This window comes from Aulostomus chinensis, chromosome 21, assembly GCF_037954235.1.
Source record: "Aulostomus chinensis isolate RoL2024-O1b breed Wild chromosome 21, RoL_Achi_v1.0, whole genome shotgun sequence".
Classification (NCBI taxonomy): Eukaryota; Metazoa; Chordata; class Actinopteri; order Syngnathiformes; family Aulostomidae; genus Aulostomus; species Aulostomus chinensis.
In genome coordinates, this window is record NC_141340.1 from 3614696 (window position 1) to 3630088 (window position 15393).

At 45.1% G+C, this 15393-nt stretch overlaps 1 protein-coding gene across 1 annotated transcript in view; it reads left to right on the forward strand.

Moving 5' to 3' along the window:
- Nucleotides 1-10402: 10402 nt before the first annotated feature.
- Nucleotides 10403-15393, forward strand: part of LOC147241369 (uncharacterized) — a 52271-nt gene continuing 47280 nt past the window's right edge. The window contains exons 1-2 of the mRNA XM_086191647.1: nucleotides 10403-10700; nucleotides 10787-10863. Coding sequence (XP_086047773.1) covers nucleotides 10690-10700; nucleotides 10787-10863 — 88 coding nt within the window. The 5' untranslated portion in view covers nucleotides 10403-10689. The remainder of the gene's footprint in view (nucleotides 10701-10786; nucleotides 10864-15393) is intronic.

Here is a 15393-nt window from a genome sequence, read left to right on the forward strand (position 1 = left end):
TGTGTTTACCCACTGTGTTTTCTTTAACATCAGTGAATTTTAGAGGAGGGGGCACTCAGACACACACACTCATGAATATGTACACACCAACCCATTGATTTAATTAACACGCAAACTGTCATTCTCTGAAGGTGTTTGTACTGCGTTTTACGACCATAATTGGAGTGTTAGGAGACCCTTCATGTGGTGTGAAGAATTGGTGTTGATGCTTTTCGAGAGGTTATTTTACATAGACTTGAGTTTTGTGTTTGGATAGCATTTATCCAGCAGAACGAGAGTTAGCGGTAAGCACCGGGGTTCACTCTGGATAGGTCGCTCGCCAAAACATACAGTTTTAAATAAAAAAAGTCAGCTGGGGCATTAGATACCACCCGTCCCCCCTGAGTTCGTATGCTAGCGGCGCCACTCCCTAAAAGCGCTAAAGCCTAAGTGCTTAAGTCATCAAACGTGGTAACAAACGCCTTCAAAAAGTGCCATTGCAAAATTACATACTCACTGTAATGAATCTTTAAACAAGGCATCTTTTATGTGTGTGAGGGAGAAAGTCGGCTTGATAAATGATTGGAAAGAGGATCCATGTCTTCTAGATAGAGTCGGAGCAACTGTCAACTCACAAATCCAAGCACTCCATCGCTGTCTTTGACCTTTCACTTCATCCTTCAGGCCCAGGGGATGTTTATACTGTAACTGAAATTTCCTCAAGGCGTTACAAAGATGTTGCATTCATGTGTCGTGACCTTGTCCTTTTAACCTTTTGCCCATCAACAGCTTTGAGTCCCGAATGTTTGTTGCAAATCTGTGGAAATTCCCTCCGGCTTTTCCAGAGATTTTGTGTTCACGGTGACGGGAAGAACAGAGGAAAACTCTGGGAGAAAAAAGGCCTTCGGCTACTGTAAACATACAAGTTGACGAACCTCAATTCTTCTTTCTGTTGGTGTGTGGGTGCAAGGTTTGGATGCTTCAACCACCTTTGAGGAGACCGGAGGTCGATCCTGAGCTGAAAGGTCTGGGACGGGGCCTTGTTGGGATGTCGTCTTGTGAAGCCCTGCTGCTCATTTCAGGCTTCTGCTCTCCGTAAGTTCTCCTCATCTTCCAACATCATCACCAGCCAGTGGTGCTGAGGAAAAGTCCTGCAGCAACAACTCTTTTTTTTTGGCCTGTATTTACCTCCTCCTCCTCCTCCTCCTCCTCCCTGCTGGTTCTCTTGTATCCATTCTGGCACGCTTTTTTGCAGATGTGCTGTTTAATGAAGCCACTGAGCCCCCCGGGTCAAATTAAGAATGGAGCAATGGGCTGATCAGAAAAGAGGGAATGAAGAAGGAAAAAGGCCGTTCCAACCCTGGACACTCGGCTGTAGGTGGAACACTTAAAAGCTGAGTCAAACAACAACAGGCTTTTCCTAGTTTGTACCTCCATCCATGTTCCTGTTGGAGATCTTTCATGCTCAAAGCCTAAAATGACATAAATCGTACCCTTTACCTTCACTTTATCACATCGGAGCCAGACTATGAGCCAGGTTCCTGAAAAAAAAAAAACACATATTCTGCGCGAGGTCTCCAAGAATAATGCTAAACCTTACATCTGTGAAAATTAATTTTACGCTCTTAAAAATATGTAAAAACATGACAATTTTAGTGGCGTGAATTGGACCGGGAGGGCAGACAGAGCTGGAATGCACTGCCTGCTCATTGAAACCAGCTGCTGCTCTCTAAAGATAATCATCTGCACTATACTGCTCTGAATCTGTGTCCCATACTTAGGCCAAATCCTCCCTAAATTCCTCCTTGGGTTTTTAATCTGGAGCCACATTCACATATGCAGTTTAACCCTGAACTTATCGAGACATTAGCCAGGGAGGCGCTATGGGAGATGTAAATGTCTGAATAAGTTTGAACCAGACATTAAACAAAGCTCCCCAAATTTAATGGCCAGTTGAACGGCGTGTGACCGGTGGCAGGTTAATGGCCGGAGGATTCACAGCTACCAAGCAGGCACGTCGATGACGCCGTCATCAAGTGAGCGGCGCAGAAATAAATGTGACAGGAGAGACGATGTAGGAGGGCGCAGGAAGAGCAACGGCATTCGAGCCGATTCTAAAAGGGATTCTAACTGTCGTTCATGTGAAAGGAACGTCTCCAGGGAACTTCTTCAAACTTGGCGCAAATGTCAAACGGAACAAGAACACAACAGAGGAATACCCTGTTTTTTTCTCTCTCTGGTGTCTTGAAATATAAGGACTGAAAACCGTGTTGCGTTCATCGTAGCTGCGGAAATATTTGGTGGTGTTAACATCAGAGTTCTTGACCACAGTATGTTGTAAAAACATTTTACCAGTGCTTTTGAACTTAACTCTCTCAAAAGTTTCCTACTCATTGGGAGCCACTCATACAGGCATGGACTAGCTTCCAGTTGCCAGTATAACCATTTCAAGTGGGGCGTTTTGTGTCGGCATTGTCCCCCAGTGTCCTCAAAATCACAATGGTGTTTCTTTTCTGCATGAATTCTACACCAGTGCACCAGTGGGGAAAAACTTTAATATGACCTTTGCTGTAGAAAATAACTCTTGGAACAGCGTAGTGTGTGTTTTGGGATGAAACGGTATCAAGTGTTCCAGTGGTAGAAGCTGAGTGGAAAGTGAATTGGAAATTGGCCTTTAATGCCAGGTTGTATCCACAAATACTGCAAGACACAAATGAGTCACATAGATGATGCATCTAAAAATGATGGCGTGCTAATATTTAGCATCAGCTAATTATGGTTTGTCAGCACAACGGTTCTAAATATCTACATATGACAGCCTATAAATAAACTACCGATTATTTGGAGCCCTCCTTTTTTCCTCCCGTCTATTCCCCCTCCTTCCAGCAGCTGCGGCGTAGCGCGAGATGAATGAACAATATCTGGCTTCTGCTGCTACTGAATCCTCTCCTGACGGAGGCCTCCAGACCGATTCCATTTAAAAACTCCTAACACACTGTGACAGTTCAAAAAATCATAATTGCCGCACAGACTTCAGCCTTTTTAAACAATCAGTCCCATCCGTCACGTACCATTAAAAAAAAAACAGCAACAAAAAAAAACACGTGTTTGGACAGTAAACTTTTGGTACTTTACAGTAGAAAGTAGCAGCCAGGAACACCTGCAAGTACAGTCCCTTGGAGAACTTTGTCCACCTGCAAACACATTCCTATCGTAAGAAGACAGGAAACCTTGAACAAATTCATAGTCATCAGCCAAAATAATTTTCTTTTTTCCCTACTGTTTTTTTTTTTTTCAACGTGGACTGCTGGCTGGGTTTTCACTATGGAAAGTTGCTGTGGATCCCTTGCCAGTAAAAGCATAAATTCGGCATCAAGTTCCACAAGTGCGTGTTCTTTCAGGTACCAGAGAGGGATGAATTCCACATGTGCAACTGTAAGCAGGGTAGTTTAATTGAGATGCAGCTTGTGACAACTGTTTACTCCTTTGCGCTGCGCTGTTGTAATCTTGTGGAGGACAAAGGAAAATAAACGTACTTTCACGCAAAGTTCTGTCAATCAAATTTTTGCAGACGTCGGCTCAGGTTTGGCTGTTCGCTACGATAGTCCAGCTATTCGCATTTGGATTCTCACGTTGCGCTCCCTCTGCCTCTGAGCAACAAATAAAACACATCCACAAAAAACATGTTCTTGTTACAACTCTCCATTAGAATGAAATGAACAGAGACCATTCTGTTATCGAGGCACGAATCACCGCAAACTATGAAAAGAAGAGCATCTGTTGGTCATTAAGGCAAGCTAGCATTAACAGCTAGCTAGCAGAGAGCGCTAGCACGATGAGGTTTTGGCTTCCCTGAAAACAAGTTTCAGTACATCTCGTGTTTAAGTACTGCAGGAACACGTGGGCCGGTGCTGAAGTTTGGAATGATTTGGCATCACGGCACCATCAAGGGTGTTGAGTGCTGCTAGCATACCTGGCCACTCGCCATGCTAGCTGGGCATCGCCACCGGCTGAAACGGGGCCATCATCGATGATGGTCTGCAGCAGAGAAGAGACTAGCCTTACATGGGTGAATCAAATTGAGGTTTGCTGCTGGCTCATATTTCTGTTGTGTTTAAACACAAGATGTCAGAGATGTCCTGGGAGCAGGGGGCGGCTAGCTCAGCGTGCTGCGCTACTCTTTAGCAGATGGAACTGCTTAAAGCCCACAGTTTCAGATAAACCAATGGAAAATTAAAGATTTAAACACCAACATTCTCACTTTAAAGATACCTAAAATGTACATTAACAGTACTGTGATTAGAAAGTAACACAACAGCAGCAGTATTCTGCCAGTCTAAGCTTCCTCAACTTGAAGAATCGTAGTCACCCCAGGGTTTCCCCAACCACCAAGTTTCAAGGGGATACTTAAATCTTTCATGTATTTTCATTTTTAATGTTTTATAGCAGCTGTTTTATTTAGTTTGTGAGGGCGTAAATCCATTTCAGGCTCATCTCTCACTTTTCCTTGTAGCCCATGTCCCTGCCAATCACTCTGGGACTGAACAGTGGACCCCTCACTTGTTTTCAGTGGTCTGGCTCCCCCTTTGTCAACATTGTGTTTGGATTTCAGCTTTAAAAACACAAGCAGCAATACTTGTTTTTGGCTGTGTGACCCGAGACACACACACGCAGACTGTGGCTCGACCATCATCCTGCCCTCAAAGGCTCTGTGGTGACCTTTGACCTCACAACACGCCCACATTGTTGGGAAGTGGCTTAGGATGCAGCTCACCACCTCAGCTTCCAGGCTCAGGGGGTTTGGAGTCCACATCAGTCGCGGGGGGGGGGGGGGGATTACGGAGGGAGAGAGACCAGATTCTTCTTCTAGCGTCTGATGTAAACCTGATTTAAAGTGTTTTACACGTTATAATGGTTGTAGATAATTCGTACTTTTAATTTTAAGGTGATTAATTTGAAGCCGAATGCTATGAAGTAGCATCGTACACTTCCATTATGGAAAACGGCTTTCTTAGGCAAAGATTAGCACCTTAGCTTGTTTACGCCGTCTTAAATTAACATTTTGAATAACATTTATTTTATTTAATGTGGAGGATTGACAACCTCAAAAACATGATCCATTTACATGTGCATCAGCCCAAGAGAAATTGAAGAATATGAAAGGGCACTTGCCCAATCCAAGGTCACATGACTACTCTCTATTGTTTATTGTCGCCTAGATACAGAGGGTGGGTCAGTTTACCCGCTGGCACATCTTACCCCAGTCTCCCCTTCTGACTGTAGAGTCTGTGTCCAGCTTATCAGGTTTTTGAGAGATTCAGTTGATTGGTTGCTCTTATTGATGATTATTTTAGTATTTGTTTGTCAAAACATTGATTATGTTACTGAAGATATGATATATCTGGTCTCACAATATAAATGACAGCAGCTGTTGTTTGATCAAAATATCCAAATTCGTATCACGATCAAGTGGCAGGATCCCAAACGAAGCTGCCAAATTCCACTATTTTATCTGATAAAGAAAAAATGGACTCATCTCAAGGCCAAATTTATGGAGATGTGAATTAAATAGGCTTCATATGATCTGTTTGAACGGTTGCTGAGGAACCATCTTGCTGACATCATCGTGAGGCTGAATGAGAGGTTGGGAGTTTATAAGGATGACAAATGGTTGTGGTGACATCTCGAACAAGCAGACTGAACTTTCTCAGTCCCCCAGTCTCCCTCCTCAGCATCCCTCGTTCAGCACGTATTACTGGTCCCCTCGCCGTTGCCTGGAGGTCAATAAACCCCACGCCGCAGGTCAGGAACTTCAGCGTATGTGATAAGAATGAGAAGCAGCTTATCTCCACCCAGTAAACTTTAAAGGCGCCAGCCCGACTGCCTCTTTTCTATTTTTACATTAATATTATTGTGCAATGATTGGCTTTCATCTGATGTATCAAAGTACAATGCAGTTCCTGGATCCCAAATGATCATCCTCCATATAAACGTCATGTCGCGATGTCATCCACTAAAATTATGATTTGCTAGGTTCGTCCTGAGTGGCTTCCGGCAGCGGTGCGGTCGATCATAACCACAAGCAGCTTCACAACATGGAAAGTCCCCTGAAGAAAAATCCCCCCGTCAGGCTCGAAGCCAGGCAGCGCTAACAGACGTGCCTCTCCGTCGGTGTGTTTTGATGCGAGCCGGGGCAGCTCAACCTGGTTCCTCACAGCCGTCATCCCCACAACAATCTGGTTATCTCTCTGACTCACACTGGACTGGACCCGTCTTTAATCTGCAGCCACCCACAGACTCAAATCCCTCACCCCCCCTCCCTTCGCTCCTTGTTTTCTTAGCATAGAAAGGCAGGGCTTTGGCTCTTTGTCTCCCCGAGTTTGTCATCACAAAGAGTGAGCTTTTTCATTTTGTTTACCTCCAAATACACAGACTATCTGAGAACACTCCTCCTTAAATGTGGCTGTAGCGTAGGCGGCCCACTCAAAAAAAAAAAAAGTGTTCTTTTGAGATTTTACCAAAGACAAAACAATCCATTAAAAGAAATGTGAATCATTATTTTTCTGTTACTGTTGCTATGAGAAAACTTTTAGTTATTTTCCTTTGATTTTAAGAAGTTTCCTGGAGGACGTACAACTGATGCTTTCAGACAGGAGCTTGGCTTTCTGCAGCCAAGTCAGCGTCTTCATGGACGCGAGGCTCAGACTGAGCAAGGTGAGCCTGACAGGCCAACCAGGTCGACTGAGCTTTCTTTTGGCCTGATTATTGCAGAGATGCTCCTGGTTCGAGGCGGCCAAATGATCTCGTAGTTAGAGGGGTTTAAAACTGTAAGCTCAATGATCCCGACTTGATCGGAGTCCTAATCTGGAATCATAAATGCCGCACGTTTGACATACGTGATGAAGTCATCATCCATCATTTTCTTCCGCTTATTCCTGTTAAGGGTGGCGGGGGGTGGAGCCTATCCCAGCGGCTATGAGTGAGAGGCGGGGTTCACCCTGGACAGGTCACCAGTCCATGGCAGGGCCAACACATAGAGACAGACAACCATTGGCTCTCCCAGCCACGCCTACGGTCAATTTAGAGTCTGGATTAACCTGGTCCCCTCTTGATGTCTTTGGACTGTGGAGGAAGCTGGAGTACCAGAGAGAACCCAGCAGGAACAGGGAGAACATGGAGACTCACCCAGAAAGACCCCGTGCTCCAGCCGGGACTCAAACCCGGAACCTTCTTGCTGTGAGGCGACAGTGCTGACCGCTGCACCAGCGTGCCGCTCAGTGATGGAGTATTTAGCTGAAACTTGAAATAGCCAATGAGCTAAGCGGGAAGCCTGCTCTTCGGCTAGCAGCAGTACAGTCATGCTTTGTTTGAGGCCAACAATAAAACTTCATTTCCAGCTAAAGATGCTAAACACATGAGCCAGTCCCTCTAAGTCATGATTTATCCACGTTTTATCCTCTTTTCCTGCTTTTCTATGCAAATGTTGCAATCAGCCACTTTTAATCTGGGAGATCTGGAGTCCCCTTTGCCACCTCTCTGAAATCATTCTGATGAACACCAAGCGTGTGGTCCCCATTGATTCGTCTCATGTGTGCCTCTTTAAAATCTTCCGAACATCCTCTGAAGTGCAGCAGGCGTTACTAAGAAGGAAAGATTTGAAGTTCCAGAACTCGTGATGAAAGTAGCTACCACTCTGCAGCAACCACTGGGATTACTAGATTACTGGCAGCCGTGAAATAAAAGATTTTGTAAACATCGTGCATCTGCTCCTGGGATTAGACCTGCGACACTCCCTGGACAAGACTAACAGAGAGTGTCTTTACTAGAGCGCCTCTGCATCAGACCTCACCTGGGGGACAAAACTGACGTTGATGCGTCATCTTTTTAAAGTGATGGCTTCCGGCCGTGGTCTAATGTTTTGAATCAAGTCAAAACGACTCTGAAAGTCTGACTTTGGTGATAATTGTGTGGAAAAAGTAACTGCCAGAAAAGTAAGTGAAACCTTTTTTTGGAACCCGGACGCCCTCGGTGAAGTGAGGATGGCTTATCACTCGTGCCACCTTTTCTAGCAGCATCGCTCACATGCCGTGACGGCTCTTATCAGTCCGAGCCGTGCGAAACAAGGCCTGAACACATCTTTATCAGGCCCCCCCTCTGTAGCGCTGGCTCCTGCTCTCTGTTTGTTCAAGGAAGATTCCATTTGGCAAAGCTCTTGAGTCCAGACGCGGTGGCAGATGAATGGCTGACGAGGTCACCGCCAGCAGGGATGTGCTGCTTCTCCGTGTCTTCGACTTGTGTTTTATATCGCGGGAACACACAAGTGACATAGAGTTACATGACGAAGAAAAATTCACAGCTCCCCTAAAATCTAAACTTGTAAGATTTATGTCAAAAACATATAACAGCTGCGGTCCACTAATGGTTTTAGCAAACTCAACCAAAAGTTTATAAAGTTTACATTTCTGGCATCATTTCCATTCGCCATGTTGTTGAGAGCCAAAAGCTGTGTTTTCATTAAATTCTCCAGCAAATATTTGAATTATTTTAACAGCAATGACTGTTTGTTTGTTTTTTTAATCGTAGGTTTTGCACACGACTTTTAAATGCCCATCACAATCTGTTGATAGAAACATGAGTCAAGACCAGACTTATCTAACAGCGGTCCATGAGATTGTAAATTACAGCCAATTAAAAGTTTATTTACAACCAAGCACCACAACCGGCCACGGTAGTTTTATCGTCTGTCGTAGGTGAAACAGCCTCTGTTCTTAGATCCTCAACTCAAACGGGTACGAATAACCCCCCCCCCCCAAACTTTTTTTTCAAAAGGCAGAAAATGGAAGAAAACTAAAGAAGAGTGATGGAGGAAGCAAAGACAGAACCGATCGTTCATGTGAGCGAAATAAATGAGGAGAAATCTGCATATTCAACGACATCTACGTCAGTGCAGTGATTTTCTTTGCCGATGACGTGGCTCTGTTGGTTGATGTTGGTTGGTGGTTTGAATGTGAAGCAGCTCCACGTCCGAGGTTCCTCCGTCTGGGCTCCAGGTACCAGAGGGCCTTGTAAATCTGGGATGAAGTTTGGAGAACCTCTAATCAGCAGGTGAATCAGGGCGCTGTTGACCCTAATTGTTCTGGACCGTCCTGTTGAAGACGGACGTGAGCCTGAAGGCAAAGCTTTACATTCTTTTGACATTTCAACGTTCACTTATTCTAATGCGCGATGGGTAGAAAGCCACAAATCACATAAGAGTCTGGTTCAGGCTCTGAGCTCTGAGCCCAATCACCCTGTTAAGAGCGGTTTAGCGTCTTATCAGGTTACTTTCTGGGCGCCACTATGGAGGTATTCTGGACATGTCCAGCCGGGAGACCCTGGGAAAGAGACAACAGACGGCAGGGGTAAAATTTCCAATCTGGCCTGGAATGTCTTTGGATTGCAGAGTCGAGAAGCTGGAGGTTGCAGCTTTGCTTTGCGCGGTTTACTGGGTTTTAGCAGAAATTTAAAAAAAACAACAACAGTTGAAACAGATGAAAAAACACATACAATTCAAACCTCCTCTCCTCCCGCTGTCTTCTGGGATTTAAAATGAATCTTTTTTTCTCCTTTTTTCCAGTGCAGTTTTTCCTGGGCGCCTTTAGAAAATAGCTTCGATAGCAACATCACTTCTATCAGTCAACGTCGCTGTGGCGCCGCCGTCGTCGTCTCGGCTCTCTCGCCCAGAGTGAATTGCATCATCGCATTCAAGGACGCTGATTGTCACTGGAATTCCTACCAGGGCAAACGCTCTGGGCGAGGGTCTGTCTAGACCCCCGACGCTGACCGGTACGACCACCTATGGAATAATGCTTTCTGTGCTCTTAATTTGCATCTTGCACAAAACAACTACGAGGTTAAGTTTCAACCCTGAGGTGGAGCAGTGCAGCCTCGGCCAAGGAAGAACCTGTTACGTCTCCGGCTGAATCCATTTCTCTCGCTTAAAAACTGGTTTCTGCTGAGGTTGCCCGATGATTCGAATGCTTGACCTTGGATTGCTGTCATAGACTGTCCTGTAGAAACATCCCGTATTTGCACAATGTAAGTAGTTTGAATGAGCATCATGGAAAAATCCAGATTATGACCAACATCAAATTCTTGAAAGGATCCAGCAGCAGCTGTGGTGATTCGAGGTTTAAATATTTCCTTTGATGCAGTGATAACTTGATGTCTTCACCATACTTGAAAGGAAATTCTTGGATGGGATGCTGCAGCTCCAGAGGCCCCCCCCCCCCCCCCACACACACACACACACACACACAGACACCTCCACAGGTCAAGGCCACACAAGTGTTTTAAAGCACAAGGCAAGTGAGAGAAACCACACCAGTGAGGAGGAGCAGGAGGAGGAAGACTTCAGTGGAGTGTGTTAATTTGTGTATGAGGAGGAGGACCCGGATTAGTGAGCGGTGGTCTGCAGAGAGACGAGAGGGGTCGGGTTTCAGCTTTGCAAGGGCCCCTTGAGTCCTCCTGCACTGAAGCTGCCTTTGTTTGACCGGGAACCAGAGAGAGAGAGAGAGGGCGAGAGAGAAGGAGGAGGAGGAGAGTTTTTCTGTTAGGAATAAGTGAGGGAGTCAGGCAGAGTGGACTCCATCTCTCTCTGCCTCTGATTCTATCCCTGTCACACGTGAACAGGACATCGTTAGTTTGGATCTAAGCTCAGCACCACTGAAGATGGCTTCCCGGTAAATAAGAGCCACTCTGGTTTGAAGCAACTGGTTATTCTAACTTTCCCGTTGATCTCTCACCCCTGGGTTTTATCTGTCTGCAGCATTCCTCTCTGGATTTTTGGATTATTTCTCCTCGTCTTCTGGTTCTGCTGCTCCTCTTCCTCTCAGCTGCTGGACGGTATGTGCCCCCCCCCCCTTTTTAAACTTTTCCTTTTACATGTTGCATGTGTGTCCCTCCTGAACTTTCTGCTGGCTCAGGAGTTTTCTGTTGCTGAATATGAATTATCCAATCACTGCACATCGCTGGTGTCAGAATGGAATGTTGCACTGTCACTCAGCGAGATGTTTACAACTCTGTTAGTGTGCTTTTTAGCTGGAATTATGTATAATTATATTATAATTAATTGAAGATCTGGTCATGTGATGATGTTGTATATGAAGTGATGTAGAACTTCATTCAATATTGAGTCATTCTGGTGGATTACACAGAGGCAGCAGCGATTTTGTCCCTCTTGCAGTGATAATTTGGCAGCTATTTCTTAATTTACTAACTGCCTTGAGTAAAATATCCTTGTTAATCTTTGCTTTGGTTGCACAGAAGTCTGTTATTTTTTCCAGAGTCAAAGAAAACTGTGACTGTGACTTGTGTCTCTTCACATTTTTAGTGTGGGGGGGGGGGGGGGGGCAGCTCATTTTGGTTTATTTTGATTCAAATCCACACACATTTAATTCATTTTGATTCTTAACTGTAGTCTTGTTTTACTCTGTGAAAATGCTGGATGTTTTTGGTTTTTTTCAAGCTTCCTTTTTACCATATTGACGATCATTAGTTTTGGTCGGTGAAACCTGAAAATTGTCAATGACAAAACATGCTTTTTGTTTTTGTCTCACAAAATGTACCGTTATTTCTGTGCGCAGCGGCTTGGCTCCCGGTTCAGATGGCAGTGAACGTCCCCACGCCGCCGAGCCGGCGAGGGAGTACTGAGGCCCTATTTCCATTAGACCCACATTTGATAAGATCAGTGTATCCCATGGGCTGCTTAATGTTGGGTTGGACCGGGTCCAGAGTCACTGTTCATGACACTGTTTATACTGCAGGCAGGGTGGTAACAGCGTGGAGGGAGAAACAAATTCCACTTTAGGAACCACAAGGACATGACATCAGAGTGAAAGCTTCTGTGTTGTAGGAGTTTTTCCATCATTCTCTGGACTCCATGGTTCCCCGTGCTCCCGTGCTGTGCGTTCTCTGTCCCTGCACTGTCTTCGCAGCTCAGAATTAGATTTTTTTTTCCATGATTAATGGAGCGATCGGCACACTTAAATGTGTTCCCAATAAGTGGTTCAAGAAGTGCTGCAGCGCAATTGGAAACAGGCTAGACCTCACAGTGTGACAGGCGGTGCAATCAGTAGCACCGCATGATTAAGGTGGGAAGGTGATGTCATACTTTCGCTACTTGTTTTAGAATGCTTGTCTGAAGGTTGCCGTCAGAGAGATTAAAAGAAGATGTCAACTTTTTAGGGGGGCTAAATGTGATGATTGTCCATCCTCGTCCTCAGCTGGACAAGAAGATGGATGCTTTTTGTCCTCCGTGCCACGTTAGAGAGCTGACACCCACAGGGAGCGGCTAGTTAGCTTGGCTCAATGAATGATAGCGGGTGGGAAGTATTAGCATCAGCTAGATCTGGTTGATGATGTTGGTCACCAGTAATCCTCCTCATCCAAAAAAATTCTGCCGCAATCAGTAACAGCAGTCGCTTGTCCAGTCGTCAAAAAATACTTTGTTTTTATGCCGAAGTTACAATCCGGCAGTTACCGTCAGATCACTACGCCAGTAAAGAAAGTAGGTCCGGCCATAATTCAAGTTATAAATGACAGCATCTCCTAATTGGAAATGATTTCTTAACAAATCCTATTCTTAACCGTTTCCTACTATGGCAGGCAGACGCAGGGATGCTAACACTTCCCACCCACTGCCATTCATTATGCTAAGCTAACTAGCAGTCAGCTGGTCTATGCGGGCCTCTGACAGGGGAGTGAGATGTATTTATGTCCTTGTCTGGCTCTGATGAAGGCAGAAGAACGAATTTCCTAAAAGGTGGGCGTGTTCCTGAAAGGTCACTGCACAGACTTGATTTCATGACTTGTCATCCTCGTGCAGACTAACATGTCATCATCTCTTTTGTGCGAGCGTAAATCCTGATTGGCATCTGTAGCCTTGTGTGTTGGATATCTTGACCACCACAAGGACCTCCGTGCCACAAAAGCAGCATTGTCTGGACCCAGTCGAGTAATTAGGGGTCTCTCTGGCTTGGGTGCCCCCACACAGCTTAATTGTTAGTCTGACATTTTTGAATGAATCACCACTTTGGCTGCTGGCAACTATGAGTGTGTAACCACTTTGTAATAAAAACCGTGTCCTTAACTTTAAAGGGTTGGAATGCGGTCTTGTAGGGATGAAGTTTGAAATGTGAGAAATGTTTGCAACCCTGTTGAACTTGACAGTGGATTCTTGGGCGGAGTTTAGTCGATGTTAGTCCGACTTAATCGTTTGTGTAATTTCATGGTCCGCTTTCTCCCTGTGTTGATGCTGCACAGGCTGGCTGCTTGTGCGTCTGCCACATTCATAATCCTCTCCCATGATTCACTTCATCAAGGAGAAGGAAAAAGAGTCGTCTGTGCGCACGCGTTCGCTGGCTCGCTTCTGTGAGAGAGCACCGGGGAAAAATATTTCCAGCCTGTAAATTTTCTTGAAAACACAGCTGTTGCCTTGGCAACGCTCTCAATTCTGTGCGCACTTATTGAAATTAAGCTGATAGAATCCTTTTCCTGCGTGAACAGTGTCCTTTTCTTGTTGGTGGGTGGGTGTAGCAGAACTGAGCTGGAAGATTCCATTCAAACATTCCCTGACATTTAATATTGAATAGAAAGAAAAAGATGATTCCATTCGTCAGACTGTTGGAGATGTGAGCTGGATTGTTGACGGGCCTCGGCGATGTGCTTTGCATGCGCGTGATGTCATTTCCACCACTAGGGGTCTCAGAGTGATCATATATTGATATCTTGAAGTAGCGCGGCATCATGGGAGATGTATTTGTTTGCGTATACAAAGAAAATAATAAAAGTCGAGTCTTTGTTTTAGAGTTTATTGCTGTTTTCTTGTTTGTTTTCCAGATTTAATGGAAGACTGATGGAACAAATACGGAAAATTACAAGAATGAATGGACAGGTGATTAAAGTTAAATGTCTAATCAACGAGTTTTAATTCCTGAAATAAAACGAGACAGGAAACGTGCCCGCGTGGGGCTCTTCAGCTGCCTGTCAACGGAGCAAATATGTGGTTGAATTGATAAATGAAATAAGCATCAGAATGAATTGGATAATGGAGCGACGAATGGGGGAATGATTGAGGGGGAAGGGGAAAAGACAAACAGATGTGAGACTAAACAAAGAAAAAAATGCAATGCAGGTGTCATCAACTCTTCGTAGGCGAGACAAAAAATACAGTAGCACGCAAATACGTTGAAGATTTGGCAAAATGAGCGTATGAATTAGTAACTACGTGCATCCAAAGACTGCTATGTCTTCCATAAACCACCACAAATATTGAAAAAACTCATGCAAACACACATCTGCTGTGCAAGTGGAACGCGATAAACCCACACTCACGTTCTTTATTAGCCCGGCGGAACATGAGGGTCAGAAATGGCTGTAAGCAGCAACGATGAGGGCGAAAGGTGGAGAAGTGAGGGAAGTTGGTGTTGGTCGTCGTTAGCAGACATTTAACCGTTTCATGTCTCCGGGCTCGGGTGACCCGATCTTCTAGCTTTGGCTTGGAACACATTCTGCTCCATTATCAGAGCAGGCGGACTTGTTATTTTCAGCTTCTTATCTTTTGTTTGTCCAGGGAAAGTCAAGTCCTCCTCCAGCGTGTCTCAACTCCCGGCAGCAGCAGCAAAATACCCAGAAAAATAGGAGTCATTTTTTGTTTGTTTGTTTGTTTGTTTTTTACAAAGAGCCAACAAGCCGACGTTCGGCCGCCACACTTCCTCAACCAGCAAACAACAAACCTTTTCAGTTGAAAGTGGCGTTTTCTTGCCATCATTTCTATACAAAGAGGCCTAGACCGGCATCTTCCACACTCCCTCCACCTACACAAGTGTGCCGGTCTATAAAGGGGGACTTGGGTGTAGGTTCAAATGGTTTTAGAAGTAGTGGCTGACTAAAGATCACCATTTTATGAAAGGGAGCTTTATACACTTGTTGGTCATAAAAACTGTGACTCACTTTGAACCACATGGACACAAGCGCCGTGCTTTAATTCTTAAATATAGGAAACTGTAACGGGACCCGTGGTTGCCAGCTCGTTTTCCCCGCCAGGGCGATGAAGTGACCACGTGTGGCGTGGAATATACAGAGGCTACGCCAATGAAAATCATTAAGGATCACATGGTGGGCCCGTGAGTCCCCTGTTCATCATGGGAGGGTCGGGATGGTTGTCAGGACCATCAAAAACTTCCTGAACTTTAACCGTGTGCTCTTTTGTCCCTCAACTGAACTTTGCAGCATGAAATATTTGAGAACGAATGAGAGCGACGATGCCTCCGACACACTGAATTCGTGCGGTTCAACATTACCAGAACCTTGGTTCGGTCCACTGAACCGGTCCGCCCTCTTTCCAGCTTTGTGCTGAACCATCGATGGAGGGTA